The following is a 17,060-nucleotide window of genomic DNA, read 5'->3' on the forward strand; positions in this document are numbered from 1 at the left end:
ATCTGGCCTCTGGTGGACACATTGCTGCGGCTGTCACTGCTGCTTAATGAAGACCACAGCAGAATTCCATCTTGCTGCCGTCATCGCCCAGGCAGCTTCAGTAGAGTGGGGAAGCAGGCATGATAGTGGAAAGGCCTACCGTGGAGCTAAAGACGGCTTACCGTTTCCCAGGAACCAGGGAGGGAGGGCAAGAGTCCTCACCCACATGATCACCGGTGGCACTATCAGCCTTGGCTGGGCGCGGGGTTCTTCTGGGATATCCCACCAAAATGCAAATTCGAATTAGCCAGTCGTGACCCAGAATAGTGGATGGGGTTTTGGAGACCTACCTGAGAGAGCCAGTCTCCACTTAGGTCCACCTCTGTGGCTTAAATTCTGACTGTGCTGTGAGTGGGCAATGCAGTAATAAAACTTAAAAGTCTTTAATGTGCTTCAATACTCTTTGTTGTGTTTCATGCGGCAGGCTAACATCCCTCTGAAAATGTCTACTAAATGTAGGTTAATGTGATCAACTACATCAGATACTCATTTTGAGCAGCAAGCAGTTTCTTCTGCTGTTGTTGCCCCCTCCCCCGAAATATATTCCTGCACTTAATACTTACTCTCTTCTTGCACTTCATATTTTTTCCCCAGTGCATGTAAGGGGTAAAATATACCCAATATTCACATATTTATTCTCCTGGTCTTTGAAACCTCAGCTGTGTTCAGGACATCTTCATATTCACATCAAAATCATGTTGATGTATTTTATTTGCTAGTTTTGGGTTTTTTGCTAGTAAATACTGTCCCAACCTATTGTAGCATTAAAACTGTTCAAATGAATTATATATGCCATGTTGGCATGTATGTTGCTTGGAAGAAATCTCTTTTAAAAATTTAAGATCTTTTACTTTTACACAGTCACACACATTGTAAATGTTCCCATTCTTCCTTTTTTCTCGAGATGAATAATTTAAAATATATGTGTAGTTTTTTTAGAAAAACCATTTCTTGTGTAGGGAGCAAGTCATTTTAAAACATTCTCTGTTCAAGTTACAATATCCCACTTTATAACTTGATTGTATTAGCCTGTTGACAACAATACTATCATAGCTAAAGCTCATTAGTAGCATTATCTAGAACTTTTAAATACCATTGTGCACCTTTGCTAATGGTATTCTTTTTAAGACAATGTAATTCAGCAAAATCACTTATCTACCTTTTATGCTAAGCTATTAGGTAATGAGTAGGTTTGAGAAGTTGAGTACTAAAGAGCTGTGTGTTTATGGAAAGGGAACGAAAGAGGCAAGCAGATGTGGGTGAGTTATTTAGCACAGCCTTGTAAGTAAGGCTATAAAAATTGTTGTTGTCGTTTAGTCGTGTCCGACTCTTTGTGACCCCATGGACCAGAGCAGCGTTTCTCAACCGCTGTTCCGCGGCACACTACTGTGCCGCGAGACGCTGGCTGGTGTGCCACGACGCGCGGCGACGAGAAGGGCGATTTGGGGAGAAGGGCAATCCCCAAAGCGAAGAAGACCTCAGGCCTGGCAGCTAGGCCTCTTCCCCACTCGCACCCCGCGCCGTCTCCTAGCAACCGGCCATCGCGGCGCTGATTGGCCGTCGCAGCTCCCGCCGCCATTTTCAAACGGCTTTTTTTTTTTTGCCGAGGCGGCCGGGCGGCCCTCCTCCCTCAGCCGCCGCCATTAACCATTCTCGTCCCGGGCTTAAGCGGAGGCGAGTCTGGTCTCGCCCGGCATGGAGAGTGGCCCTCTGGCTGAGAAGCCCCCTCTGAAGAGGAAGGGGAGGCGGCGGCAGCAGCAGCAGCAAGCAGCGAGGCCCGCTGCCGCCGTGGGGGGAGCGCCTGTGAGGTGCAGCGATGGCAGCGCGCTTCTATTCGAGACCCCCGGAGGGGCCCGGCAGGCCTCTTCCACCTCCTCCTCAACCGCCTCCTCCTGCGGGCGGTAAGTGCCCCCTCCCACCCCTGCCCTGGGTCCTTAGGGTGAGGGGCGGGTGACGAATAAATTCATGGTAATAGGAATAATAGTAATCGACGAGGGGGGGCAGGCGGTGTGAGGTGCTGGGGGTGTTGACCCCCTCCCCAATATTATTCGCTTCAAAAGGAGGGGGGCGTAAGAGCCTTCAGCCCCCTACCCGTCACAGGGATGATCCGATTGCATCGCTACCACCACAATCATTATTGATTACAGTACTATTGAACCCCAGGCCCAGTTTTCTCCCCGAAAAGGGGAGGGCGGCACAGAGTTGGTGTGCCTCGTGATTTTTTTCATGGAACAAGTGTGCCGTGGCCCCAAAAAGGTTGAGAAACACTGGACCAGAGCACGCCAGGCACTCCTGTCTTCCACTGCCTCCCGCAGTTTGGTCAGACTCATGTTGGTAGCTTCAAGAACACTGTCCAACCATCTCGTCCTCTGTTGTCCCCTTCTCCTTGTGCCCTCAATCTTTCCCAACATCAGGGTCTTTTCCAGGGAGTCTTCTCTTCTCATGAGGTGGCCAAAGTTTTAGAGCCTCAGCTTCAGGATCTGTCCTTCCAGTGAGCACTCAGGGCTGATTTCCTTCAGAATGGATAGGTTTGATCTTCTTGCAGTCCATGGGACTCTCAAGAGTCTCCTCCAGCACCATAATTCAAAAGCATCAATTCTTCGGCGATCTGCCTTCTTTATGGCCCAGCTCTCACTTCCATACATCACTACTGGGAAAACCATAGCTTTAACTATATGGGCCTTTGTCGGCAAGGTGATGTCTCTGCTTTTTAAGATGCTGTCTAGGTTTGCCATTGCTTTTCTCCCAAGAAGCAGGCGTCTTTTAATTTCGTGACTGCTGTCACCATCTGCAGTGATCATGGAACCCAAGAAAGTAAAATCTCTCACTGTCTCCATTTCTTCCCCTTCTAAATTTTTGCTCTACTACTAGAGCTGCAACAGGAGGGATAAGAAGCCCTTATTGCCTTGCGGAACACCTTCTGGAGAAGAAGAAATGGATAAGGAGTAAACCCTACCCAAATCCAGAGTGGAGTCCGTAAAGCTGTTGAATGGCATCTCGCATGCCTCCTTCCAGCAACTCCTGCAGCCAACCTGGTGGCAAATGTATTGCTTTGCTTTGCTCTGGACCACATCAGCGAGGCCGAGGGAGGGGGGCAGTTATTGTCACCTGGGCAGCCCTGGCTTGCACTCCAGGATACTGTACACTGGGAGGAGGGGACCTCCTATCCAAGGAACAAATTTAGTCCACCTCTTTATCTGAATCTTGGGACTTTCCCCAAGGCTACAACCCGCCACTGGCCTTGCTTCACATATGCCTTTAGCATTCTTGTATGACTGGAATGTGTCCTTGAACTCCGATAACAGCTTTTATTTGCCCAGGGGGTGAACAGAGAGTGGTGTGTGCACAGTAGAATCTACCCTACAGTGCAAAAGTAAAAATTATATTTATTACGCTGCCAGCCTGTTTCCTCTGGTTCCACCCATCATTGCCACATGCCCCTCAGAATGTTACCCAGAAGAGGAATCTATCTTCCCCCACCTCGGGGATGTTTTGAGATAGAGGGTTGTTCCTCGTAAAAAACTGGAAAATTGAATCGGACAGCTTGAGATAAATGGTGGCAGAGAGTGTTGGGTTGGCGTTGGGAAGAACCAAAGGAAGAATGTGGGCAAAGTTTGATGGAAGAAATAGGAAAGTCAGAGTAGATTTCTGACAACCCTGGGAACTGCTTCTGATGACTGAAGTCTGGCTTTCTGAAGCCAATGTTTTGTTACAGGACATAGCAGAAACTCTATGGAGTGAAAGTTGAGTCAGACCTAATTCGTGCATTTGAGGGGAGAAGGGTCGCCGCAGAAAACAAAACCACAAGTCCACATGCCAAATCACTTGTGAGAAGTCCTTGCTGATGAGGTTCCAATGACTGAAATCATATTAGCACTCGCCATGCAAAACCAGGGGTTGCTCTTGTATGGTTGGAACTGTTCCAATCTTGTAGGAATTTATGTTATGTATATAACTGCCTTAACAAAGTTTGGTTTCAAGCTGCAACCCACCTACCCTTTTTGCAGGCAAGAACTAGGTCTTACTGTCCTCAGTGAAGAAACCAATTGTTGTAACTTGCTTGGCCTTGCCACTCCCGTGAAAGGCTTGTCTGTAAAATATTGTTGGCTTGCGATTTACACCAAGCCAGGACTAAAAAATTATAATATTTGTACCACAGATATTTTTAAAAATCATATAGTTACAATCCTGAAAACATTTTCCAATTATAATTTTTAATGGAAATATGTATGTGTATTTTGTGATAAGGGGTTGACCAAGAATGGGTCTCCATGCCCAGATAAATGTGTCTTCCCCTGTTTCCTTCCCAACATACATACTGGAGCTATTGCTATGCAGTACAGAACAAATATTCTCAAACAAGCTTGACGTGTGTGATGTAAGCGTCATGGAGGAATGAGTTTGTTTAATACATTGCTATTTTGCCTTTTCCTCAAGGAGCTCAAGATGGTGTGCATGATTGTGTCTTTACAACAACCCAGTGAGATAGGTTAGGCTGAGAGACAATGACTAAGCCAAGTTAAAGGTAAAGGTAAAGGGGCCCCTGACAATCAGGTCCAGTCGTGTCCGACTCTGGGGTTGCGGTGCTCATCTCACTCTATATGCCGAGGGAGCCGGCGTTTGTCCGCAGACAGCTTCTGAGTCATGTGGCCAGCATGACAAAGCTGCTTCTGGCGAACCAGAGCAGCGCACGGAAATGCCGTTTACCTTCCCGCCGGAGCGGTCCCTATTTATCTACTTGCACTTTGATGTGCTTTCGAACTGCTAGGTGGGCAAGAGCTGGGACCGAACAACGGGAGCTCACGCCGTCGCGGGGATTCGAACCGCCAACCTTCTGATCAGCAAGCCCTAGACTCTGTGGTTTTAACCCGCAGTGCCACCTGGGTCCCTTTATCTAAGTTATCTAAGTTATCTAACTCCAATTCTCCCCAATCTAGCCAGTCCACCACACTGCTGCTGGTTTGCATCCCGGACTTAATCCGACTTGCATCTGTTTCTCTGACTCTTACCTAACTTTATGATGAATAAAAACCATACACAATACCATTAAAAACACTTGTGTTCTTATTATTTATTCCTGAATATTTAAAGTTGTGGGAGATACAACTCAAGATTCTTCTAACGTAGACTCTGGAAAGTATGTTCTCATTGTTCCAAATAAACTGCAGTCTATTAACTTTTCTTTTGTCTTTGCTTAAAAGATGGGGAGGCTGCTATTTGTTTTAACATAAAGTTTAATTGTAATTTAAGAAACATAAAAACAATTTACAATTTTCTGTGATGCTTTCAGATTTTGTCTCCATTTCAGAGACAGCATCAGTCAGAAAGAAGCATATGACCCCCATTAAATGGAAAGTGGATAAAAAAAGAATGCTGTTCTTTCAGTCACAAAGAACTTTTTAAAAAAGGATCTTTTAGCTGCTTTTGTGTGGAAAAATGTACCAAGGTTAACAGATTCAGTTTAATCTGGAGAGTCTTGACCTTTGATCAGACATCTGTCATGTAGCTTGGTTTTGGCCTTCATTAAAAAATTCCATTTATAGCCAGTTAGTCTATACATCCCTCAATTTAGGCCTCATACCCTTTTTATTATTCTGTTGCTATTCTCCTCACTCTTCCCCAGCTGATGGACTCATTGTAGAAATGGAGAAAAACCCAGAATATTGGTGTACAAATTATTATTATTATTATTTAATTAAATTTGTATACTACCCTATACTCATTTGTCTCAGGGCAGTTCACAAAACAAAGTTACAATATATGAAGCACAAAATACATAATAAAAGCCAAACCACAAAATGCATAATAAAAACAAGAAAAACAATTAACAATACTAATGTATACACACGAATAAACAATACACTCCTTGACAAAAGACCCTAAACAGTACTCCAGCCCCCAAATACAAAAATCTGAATGAACATTTAACAACTACTTTAAACAACCGCACCTTCCAAAGAAAACAGCACCCACTCAAGTTAAAACCCCACCCCCATTAAAACAAATGAATCATCAAGATTTCAGGGTGGTATGCAATAATTAAATCTTGCACATAAAGACTTAAAATATCATAAAGCACATTATGCATTAAGATCCAAACTGACATCTCTAGAACTCTGAAGTCTCATACAGTCTAAGCTTTACTGCCTCAGTTCCCCCCAAGGCCTAAAACTGCACTGCAAATGTAATACGGTATAGCTATTCGAAATATGATAGTGGGACCAGCCCACCCATGAGACTTGGGCGCCTTGCCCATTCCACCACTAACATAGAAGTAGTCCTGCATCAGTGCCGATTTCCAGATCTCACTGGAACCCGTCCTTGCTTCACTCTACCACCATGCAGCTAGGTAAGGGATGCTTCTGCAGGGAGGCTGTGGTGACAGGTTGGGGCAGCCCTTCCCATTTCACCTCAAACGGCAAAACAGGATAACGCTTCTCCTGTATGGTAGACAATGTTACAGTACACCCATTATTCCATTCTGTTTCCCATCCAATATTCACAGGGCAGTAAGACAGTTCTCTGTTGATAATTAATAGTCTCCGTTTCTACCTCATCCATTCATTAAATCTATCTGATAAGTCGTCTTAGTTTGACCTCTGCGTGCCATACAAGGGGTTGTTGTCTGTCTCACCTGTTTTTACACAAGCAAAGCTATGTGAGTGCTTCTATGGCATTTTTTAAGGCACTGTTTTTTTGTTTGGCAGTATTCTGGTAGCAGTTGAGAGCTGGGGGCTGAGGGTCATGAATATTCTGGCACATCTCAAAAAGCGCCTTCTGATGATGGTGCTTCGAAATGGTGTGAATTGATTGCTGCGGCACAGCAAGAGATGAAATGTTGCTAAGGCAGTGGGGTTTCCTCAGCAGCTGAGACTTTCCTCTTTTCATGATGGGCAAGAGTTGAGAAATTTTGTTGTGTGCTGAACCACTACAAACATCTTGCCCATATCCTCACGTCTCCTCAACTGAAACTGATTCCACAGGATGAGGCAAGATGTCCCCAGTGCCATTGGCATGCTTATATAGCGTAACTCTGGACAATCCATTTCTGATCATATGCAAGAATTCCCAGTATGTATTCTGTGCAAAGGGGAAATCGTATTTAATCTTGGTATCCAGCCATGCCATGCCAGTAACCACAATTGAGAAGGCTTGTAATAACAGACTCTGTAGGGGGTTTGCTTCAGTTTTCTTAACTGGATGGGCAACTGTTTCTTTTACTGTTGTGCATTCTGAAAACATAAAGCATTTACAAAGTGGGCTACTTGCCTTTTATTCTGACTTTCATCACGAACAGCAGCACATTTTATTTGCTGACTACTTGGTTATTAAACAGGAGCATGCTGAATTGTTTATTATTCTATATGTTCATATTGGTCTTGTTTGCAGCTTTAAGGGAAAATGCAAATGGAGCAGAGAATACTGTGATTAGTGTTTTACATAACTGTCACTTACTGTAATTACATGTTTTTAATCAGTAAAATTGCTTCCATGTTCTATTAACAAAATTCTTTCCTTTGACTCCCTTTCAGAATTCTGAGTAACAACAAGATCTTGTGGTTAAAAAACAACTCTTTCATTGGACTGAGATTCTTGGAGAGACTGTGAGTAGCTGTTCAGTTCTCCCTGTAACTTCCCCCCACCCAACCCCGAACCCTGTTTCTTGTAATCATTTGAAATGTTTAAATAAATATGCAGAACAACTCAGAAGCTCTGCAGTGTGTACAAGATTAGGGTTTCTGGGTCAGACTTTCAGAGCAATACACATAAAGAAAATGAAAACTGCACGAAAGCAGTTGTGTCAATTTGGAACAAAAATAAATGAAAAAGAGGAAATGTGCATTTGCATAAACTGTTGGAATGAAGGTTGGAAAATAAAAGATTTCGCTCCAGGTTATATGCTGCATGGTTAATTAACTATTGAGTTCCCAGTCTACTGTCTTAGCCAGCCTCCCTCAACCTGGTTCTCTCCATATGTTTTGGACCCCAACACCCAATCTTGACTGCTGACCATGCTGGCTGAGGCTGTTGGGAGTCATAGCCCAAAATATCTGGATCAGAGTATATAAGTGTGGTTTGGCCTTCTGAATAAATGGACCAGGCTGTGCCTAGTAGTAATAAATGACCAAGGCAGACAACTGATAGCCTCTAGGGTTCCCCCCCCCCCCTGTTGTGTTGTTATGTTTGGCTTATTCTGAAAAATCCAAGGAGACGACCATAGGTTATTCCAATGGTGTGGAATACAGAAAGGAAAGCAGTTTATATCATGAGGATACTATGAGTTGCAGAAGGAGTTCTTCTCATTCTCCTGCAGAGACTTCTGCTGAAAAACAATTCTGATGGGTCAATTCTGACCTTCATCCTGTAAGGTTACAAGTATAATATAAATATAATTCATACAATTATATTTTATGAATCTAAAAACGGTTCCTGTAGTTCCAAGCTGAATATACTTTACATGGACTTTCCAAAAACCATCCTTTTGGCCAGAAAAGGGAAAAGAAAACATTCAACATATGTGCTATCCCAGAGAAGAAATTAAGATCCCATATTTGCATGTTCAGCCTCTTTGAGGCTCACACAGGGCTTCAGTATAACATGTCTGTCTGTCTGTCTGTCTGTCTGTCTGTCTGTCTGTCTGTCTGTCTGTCTATAAAATAGTTAAGCACCCAAATTTGTTCAAACAAAATACTTTCAGAAAACTTGACTGCTCTGACTAGCTAACAAGCTTAGGCATCTAGAGATCTATTTGGAGAATTACATTCTACTTTAGATTCAGAGGTTGTTGCAGTAGTTGAGGAAGACCCTTTTAATTACAGAAATCAGGTGCAGTACTGATATGTGTGTCCAATTTGAAGTTACAATCAGATATAAATTGTAGTTACGAAATACCTACCAGAGTAGAGACTTTCATATATTAGACGAGTGTGGAACCTCAGGCCAATGAGTTGAACGCAGTTTCCTGAGCCTTTAACCCTCTGTTTTTTGTCTAGAGGACACCTTTTCTCAGCCAAATGCCTTAGTGGCTCTGCTTCATGTCCTCCTATATAGTGCCCCCCCCCCGGTTGGACATGTATTTGAACTGTGTGGCAATGCCTACTGCTTGCCTAGATGGGTTTGTGTAGATCCAACTGGATTTGTCTGGCCGCCAGATGCTCAAGCAACTTCCCCAAAAAGGATATAATGGCAACTAGCCAAACCCCAGGGTTCAACACTTAGTAGCAACTTTGCCCTCTGGCCATTTCTAACAGAGATGCCTAAACCCAGCAGAGAGGATACCAGCAGCTCCCACTTACAATAAGCTGCCCGGTGGCTCCAAGTAAATTATCTGTATCTTACCATTCTGGCCCAAGCTCCTTGTTATCATGAGATCTAACACTTTTACCATTCAATTTGAAAGACTGGGGAAATGGCAGCAGACTGACAATGCTCACTAGAAAAATTACCTCTGATCCTCAAAAACGGCTTTCCCATCTCTTCTCCTTACCGTTATCTTGACATGCCATGTTTCATCAGGGTCACTGCAAATTAAATGTGGGAAATCATTTCACTATATTTTAAGAGGTGAAAGTCTAGTAAGATTAATTGAACTATGCAGTTGTGCTAGACATTATTGATGACACCATTTCAGCACATTATGTTAAAGGAATAATATCACTAAGGATAATGAGCACAGTGTATCTAATAGAAATCTAACATGAAACGAATTGATGGCAACAGCCAAGGATTAAAAGAGCAACCGTGACTCATGTGACTGTGATTAGGGCCATAACTAGAATCTGGTCTGATTTCATTAATCTAAGCTTTTCTAAACTATGGGGCAGGGCTATCAGCTGGAGCACTGATTTCCACCTTCACTAAATTTGGAAGCAATAAAAGGAAGGAAAATGAGAGAGGAATAAGTGCAGCAATCATTTCTAAGGTTTTTCTTTCTCTCTCCCCAAGATCTTCTGAGATGTCAGAGATGGCCACAGCTAATGATGAAATATTAAACAGGGCTGATTTGTGCTAAAGGGAGAGTACTTGAATGTGTGCAAGGGAACATGTCTGCTTTTATGCTGAAATTCTAACATATTGTCAGGAAGAACTTTCTTCTCACTAAATTGGATGGTGACCATTCCTCCCGTCCCCTTTTCCTGTGCTGAACGGCAAAGCTTGCTTGCATAAGGCACTCAGGTTTAATTTTCTGAATTTTGAGGGATCCAGGAGAGAAGCAAAATGAAGTGTTTGACATTCCAAGGGATGTCAAAAGTACTTGTGATCCTGTGAACAATATAATGCATTTTAAACTTCATTAGCGCAATCTGTTGACTAATGACTTAATGGGAATGTGCAGATGGGTCCAACTTTCCTCCCCTTGTGCAAACAGGAGTGTAAAACTAAAACCAGTGGTTTAGTGTTGTTTCCAAACCAGGGCTTATGGCTTATTTTGCTTCAAAGAAATAATGACCTGAAGCCAAGGTTTGTTGGCTTCTCTGTTGTGGCGTTTTTTTGGTGAAATAAACCATGGTCCCCGGTTCAGAAACTAACACTATTGTGACTCGTTTCTCTTGCTTGTGTTGTGGTAGAGGGAAAGAAGGAGCACATTCCTAATAGGCATTTAACCATAGTCTACCTCGATGTGGGAACCAGCCCACTGTTTCCGCTTTAATAGATTGGTATCATATTTCTGGCATTTACAGGTTTTTTTTTAACTGGGTAGGAGAAATGTTACAGTGCTGTTGTAACAAAAAAGAAAACTACACAGCCGTCAAGAAGTATGTGTTTCTGTATGTGTGTAAACACACAAACACACACACACACACACATGCACACAGTGCACAATGGTGCTAGGAAGTCTTCACTCACCTGGTTTGCACAACATGCTAAGCCAAACTGCATCATCCTTGCCTTAGTGAGACTGTGGTCTCCCGGAGCAACTGCTCCAGTCTTTTTTCCTGCCATGTCAAGCCTAAGTTTGCCTTAGTGTGTGATTCGAACTGGGGCTTGTGGTTAAGGTCTCTTCTCACTAACCATGAGCTTGTAACCAAGTTTTGTTCTTGGTTATAGCTTGTGTTTTTTGGGGAGAGAGCTTAACCACCAAAACCAGTCCTGTTAAAATGGTGCAGCAGCAAAAAGGACTGGGGAGACGGAAAGCTTCCCTCTCCAGAATCCCGCATGCTTGTGCTGTTTCACTAAGCCAAGGTCAATTTTTCTGCTTCTCCTATGCTCATCTGAGATTTTGAGGTTTGTTTGTTTGTTTTTGTTAGGGGTTTAACCTCTGGTTATCATTGATCTTTCTTTAATAATGCCCATTGTTCCAGTCAATATTAAATTCTACCATATCAAAATAGTTATACTGCACTTGCTACCGTACTTGTATGCAAGTATTTGTCCAGGTTTGTTTGGGTCTCATTGTGTAGACATGTGGGGGTGGGTGGGTGCTGATTGAGGCTGTGAGACTGAATTATGGGAGCACTTGTAGTGAGGGTGTGCTAGAATGCTGAGGTTAAATATATTGGTTTAGAGTATTTATGCATGTTTGATGTAGGCGTTGGGAATTTAATTGGTTTATTTAATTGCATGTTGGGTTGGCATATGGTGGTTGGGAAGGGAAGTTGTTTTCCTCTTGCCAAATTGTCAGTCCAGTTATTTAAAAATGTGGAATGTGCGCTTTGTGGCAGATTTTCATTCATTACATTTTGTTTCCTGGTGTTTCAAAGATAAATCGTATCCTGCAAACTGGAGATGCAGTGCATTTCTGGAAAGAAACGAACTTATGTGTGTGCTGTATATATAAAAATCAGCCCTAACCCTGGACAGTACTGTATTAGATAGTTTCCAGCATATGCAGATGAAAGGAGCCCTGCTTCTTTAATTTTTAAAAGAAAACTATGGTTACATTGAATATGATCAGAATTATAAAATGCGTATATTAAATGGAAGGAAAATAATATTCCATTGCCTTTTGTTTTTTGTCACGTCACATAATCAAAGCTGATTAATCTTTATGCCTTGGCGTTTCCCCCCCCCCCCAAGAACTTGTATGCATCTCAACTTCTCTTTTCATTTATAGACCTTCAGTCATGTTTTTTTCTTCTCAACTATCACTATGTCTTCAAGACTGACTCTTCCTCCTCTGAATTAGTCAGTCTTGTCTGCCATGTACCTGTCCCTGCCAATCCAGTCTCTTTGCTTATCTTACCATGTCCTTCTGCCAGCTTTCTCACAGATGAATCAAACTTCTGTTGGAGAGAGACATATTCTGTCATTATTAGTATGCTTCTGGAACTGTATTCCTTAGTACTGGCATGACAATACATATTACATGTAATGCAAAAAAGTGGGTGCCAGTCCACTTCATCCATCAGGTGTCCTAGTTTGAGTTTTTACCATTTTACTTCACAATCTATAAAATATAATTTATATTGTTAAGAAAAAGTTTGAGCTTTCTTAAAAAAAGAAAAAGACACATGAGCTTCACAGAGGACAGACAATCTGTACAGTGCTTCATTGAACTTCATTTAAATGTCCACTTTATTTAATTATGCTTTATATTTGTAAATGTGCTGTGCAAAGCAAAAAAAGAACAAAAATATTTTTGGAATAATATTGTAAGAAAGAAAACAAATATTTAAGGTACAAGATCCAAACATGATGCTTTTTATACTATGTTAGAAGCTAAACTTAGGAGTTTCTTTTTTTTAGGGGCATGTGTGCTACTTATGGTAGAAGTGTTCCCATTCAATTCAATGGGATTTACTCCCAGGCATATGATTGCAGCTTAACTTTTGCTTATATTTCTCCCTACCTCTTATATTTAATGAACAGATTTCACACCAGCCATTATCATAATCCATTTTAAAGGAATGAAGTTGCCTGTATTTACAAAAATGTTCAGAGCATATCATGTTAAAGACCAACAAATCTCTGTTCTGTGCCTCCAGAATTCTACAATAAAACATTAAAAACCTACAACTCATTGAAAAGCCTTTAAAACGGAAAGGCTCATCTAGCACACAGTTATAGGAAAAGGCAAGTAGATTTTTCCTGCACAATGCGCAAGTATTAATGCTATCTTTCTCTGCTACGTTTTCAAGTAGAGTTCATGTCAAGTTCACAGCCTATGTAAAAGGGGTTTGTTAACTGGGGCTGCTATTCAATAGGATTGATCCTCTCACAAGGTCAATGCAACTTTATAGCCTTCCCTGAAAATATCTGAGTTCTTTAGAATCCATAGAGTTCATTGCTATCAACATGTTTACAACATGTTTCAAAACCAAAGCTAACGATAGATCCATAGCTGTCAAGTTCTCCCCCCCTTTTTAAGGGAAATTCCCTTATGCTGAATAGGCTTCCTCACGAGAAAAGGGAAAACTTGACAGCTATGGATAGATCACATTGATGGCTGCCTTAATGAGGATGTTTAACTGATAATGCTTTTTATTTACTAGTATAATCATTCAAATTACCATAGGTTCTTTGTTCTGCCAACCATTTAGTGAGCTTATCATCTCTCATTTGTGGAAATGTCTCTCGAGTTCTGTAGCTTCCTATTGTATGCATTTTCTTTCCCTTTCCAGGCATTGAAGGCCCTAGTTAGATGGCTGCGACAATCTCTTTATGCTTCAGTAGAAGCAGCGCTCAGCGCTGTTAACAGGAAGGAAAAAGCCCTTCAGCTTATTTGTGCCTATTGACCACTTGGCCTATCGCACATTGGCTGCTCCAGATTCACTCACTTTTCTGATGTTGTCAAATCAAATGCATGCATCCCAGAGCACAGAGGGGAAATTCCTCTTAAGGTAGCTGCTCAGATCTGTGGTTCCAATTTGGGAATATATTATGTATTGAAAGGGGGATGCTAGATGAAGAGGAGGGGAATGGGATGGGCCAGGGCTGAATTTATTAGCAGTTTATGGAAAAAAAGAAAATAGGAAGTTGTAATAATAATAATATATTATATATACCCCGCCCATCTGGCTGGGCTTCGCCAGCCACTCTGGGCGGCTTCCAACAGAAAAATAAAACACAGTCTTCTAAAAGTCTGGTAGTTGTTTTTCTCTTTGACATCTGATGGGAGGGCGTTCCACTACCGAGAAGACCCTCTGTCTAGTTCCCTGCAACTTGGCTTCTCGCAATGAGGGAACCGCCAGAAGGCCCTTCAGGAGATTTTTGAGTGCAAGGCTATAGGGATATCTTTCCGAATACATGATTTGCATTCAGTTAAAATGCTTGGGAATTTAGGAATAGAGGGAGTGACTGAGAAATGATAAGACATTTTAAATGCACCCGGTTACGAGACTGGCTTATACAGTGGTACCTCGGTTTAAGAACAGCCCTGTTTATGAACTATTCAATTTATGAACTCCGCAAAGCCAGAAGTAGTATCCTGGTTTGCGAACTTTACCTCGGTCTAAGAATGGAAGCCGAACAGTAGAAAGGCACTGGTGGCGGGGTGCCTCATTAGGGAAAGTTTAAGAACAGTTTCGATTTAAGAACAACGGACTTCTGGAATGGATTAGGTTTGTAAACCGAGGTTCTACTGTACTGAGAATTAATGTTTCTTTAGTACTGCCCAAATGAAGCAACTCAAGCTATCATTGAAGTTGTATGGAAGAATAGGATGGATGGAAAAGCCTTCATGTAGAATAATATCTTGAAAGAAGAAGCATTGAATCCATGCACTGAAGTTTGGTATGTGCCAATTCTAGCATTGCTTAGTGTGATTAAGAAGTGTGGATAATAATGTAATAAATAAGGCATGTGTACGCTAGCCAGTTAATGAGCCTATATCTGCAAATACCTGAAGTCCCACATTTTAATTTGTGTACTGCCTTTCTAAATGTCTAGACAGTTTCTACATATGGTGTGTTCCAATCCTGTTTTACTGCATAGTTTATATGTCAATAGGAAAAAGTGCCAAAAGTAGTGCATGCAGGACAGCCTAGCACAAGGGTGGCCAACTCCCAAGAGACTGCGATCTAAGTTTGATCCGGTCAAAGCTCTTGAGCTTTTTTTTAGGAAGGAGGAAGACCCATTTTGGGGGGTTTCAGGTCAAAGTTGTTGTGTTTTTTCAGGGAGGGGGTAAAATGTTGAGCTTTTTTTAGGGGAGCCACAGTTGTTCAGCTTCTTTGGGGGGAGCCAGTGATCTACCAGTGTTCTACCGCAGACATCCAGTGATCTACCGGTAGATCATGATCTACCTGTTAGACATGCCTGGCCTAGCACATTGGTGTAATATAGTGCCCATGCCTCACTTGTTTGTTTTACCTTCAAGGGAATAATCAACACTCTAGAAATGCTTTTCATACCTATGGTTGTGGATGCTTTCATGTTTTCCTTAAATGCAACATGTATTTGAACAAAGTAACAATGTCAGGAGGTAACTGGAAGGCCCATATGGAAGTTTTTATAGCAGATTGGATGACATCAAACGAAATGAAACCTTCTATTAAACACAAAATGGGATTCTGCAAAGCCTGGAGGGGTGGAGGTTTATATGGTTGACATTTTAGTTTAGGAGATGTTCGGACATAATATGAAACAAGTTTGGAAGGCAATTGAGGCTTCTAGGCCAAAGTTAAATATAGACAAAAATTGTTTCTCTGTTAAACATGGCATAGCTCTTGGGGCATGCGATTGATCCAAGGGAAAGAGAGCAAGCTTAGGAAAAGTCAAAGTTGTACCTGAAATGCCACTGCCTAATGTAATACAAGGCAGTATATAGATTATTTTGAAGGCAAATGATACCAAACTACAACATCTGTAACTTTTTCTTCAAATGTGAAGTAAGATTTAAGGCACTCAATTTGACTGGACTCTAAGCATTTATGCCCTGTTTTATTTAAGAGTGCCAGATCCTAAAAATGGAATGTTTTCTCCATTCGTGTTGTTAAGGATGCATCCAGATTTGTGACTTTTAACAATTCTACCTAAAGGTCACCATGTATATGATCCCATTGTTCCGGTGATGATCCCTGACATTTACATGCACAAATACAAGGGATTAACATGTTATAAATGTCATTTCTGCGATCCAATATTATGAATGGATAGTAACACACATTTGTAGGATTTTTTTGTGGTAATCTACGGAAGATTTTTTAAAATGGAAAGAATGGGAGTAATATTTGCTAAGCAAATGATAACTAATTTGGGGAAGTGACAATTTAATTTTTCAGAAGATAAATTATTTGTAGAAAGGTTTCTGGACATGAGTTAGTGAACTTGAAAATGTCCAGTGCTTCTGAAACAGGATTTCTATATTTTAAGAACTAGCTATTGGGATAATGCGTGACTTATCCTTAGGTAACTGTATCATAAAGAAGAACTCTAAGCAAGCTGAAAGCCCACAGATTAGATGTGTCTTTTCACAGTTCTATCTAAAGTAATAGGGAGGAATGCATTAGGTGAATATGATGGTACTACAGATCTCCATACTTGGTCTCAAGTGAAATTATTTGGTAGTCCCCAACTTCATTCCTTTCACCATGAAGGAAGTTAAGAGACCACATGCATTGGAACTTGCTCCCCTAGATGGAAGGAAAGGCTTTCCAATCATCAGATATGTGTGATGTGCACTATGGAATGAATTGATAAATGAGGACAGCACTAATGGATTGAGGGAAGATTTAATGGCATGCATTCATTTCAAACTCTGAGAAGCAAATGCTTTTGAATGAAGGAAAATAGAAATTTGTGAAGTTCATGTGCATATAAAGATCAGTTTTGCTTTGGTAACCAGCCAGCAACCCTGTGGGTTTTTATTTACAGAGAACTGGCTAATTACCCAGCAAACCACAGATATTAATACTTAGAATTTTTTAAAAAATGTCATCAAGAAAAAACCCACCTAACAGCTTTGTTTCTGTTGCTGCTTTGTTTCTGTTGCTACATTGTTGTTGTTGTTTAGTCATTTTAGTCATGTCCGACTCTTCGTGACCCCATGGACCAGAGCACGCCAGACACTCCTGTCTTGCACTGCCTCCCGCAGTTTGGTCAGACTCATGTTGGTGGCTTCGAGAACGCTGTCCAACCATCTC

General features: G+C 41.6%; 1 protein-coding gene across 2 annotated transcripts in view; it reads left to right on the forward strand.

Moving 5' to 3' along the window:
* Positions 1-17,060, forward strand: part of ADGRA1 (adhesion G protein-coupled receptor A1) — a 305,321-nt gene that overhangs the window by 34,549 nt on the left and 253,712 nt on the right. For both annotated transcript variants that reach the window (XM_035137651.2, XM_035137652.2), the window contains exon 2: positions 7,572-7,643. In XM_035137651.2, the coding sequence (XP_034993542.2) occupies positions 7,572-7,643 (72 nt within the window). The remainder of the gene's footprint in view (positions 1-7,571; positions 7,644-17,060) is intronic.

The sequence above is a fragment of the Zootoca vivipara genome, chromosome 5 (assembly GCF_963506605.1).
Source record: "Zootoca vivipara chromosome 5, rZooViv1.1, whole genome shotgun sequence".
Lineage (NCBI taxonomy): Eukaryota > Metazoa > Chordata > Lepidosauria > Squamata > Lacertidae > Zootoca > Zootoca vivipara.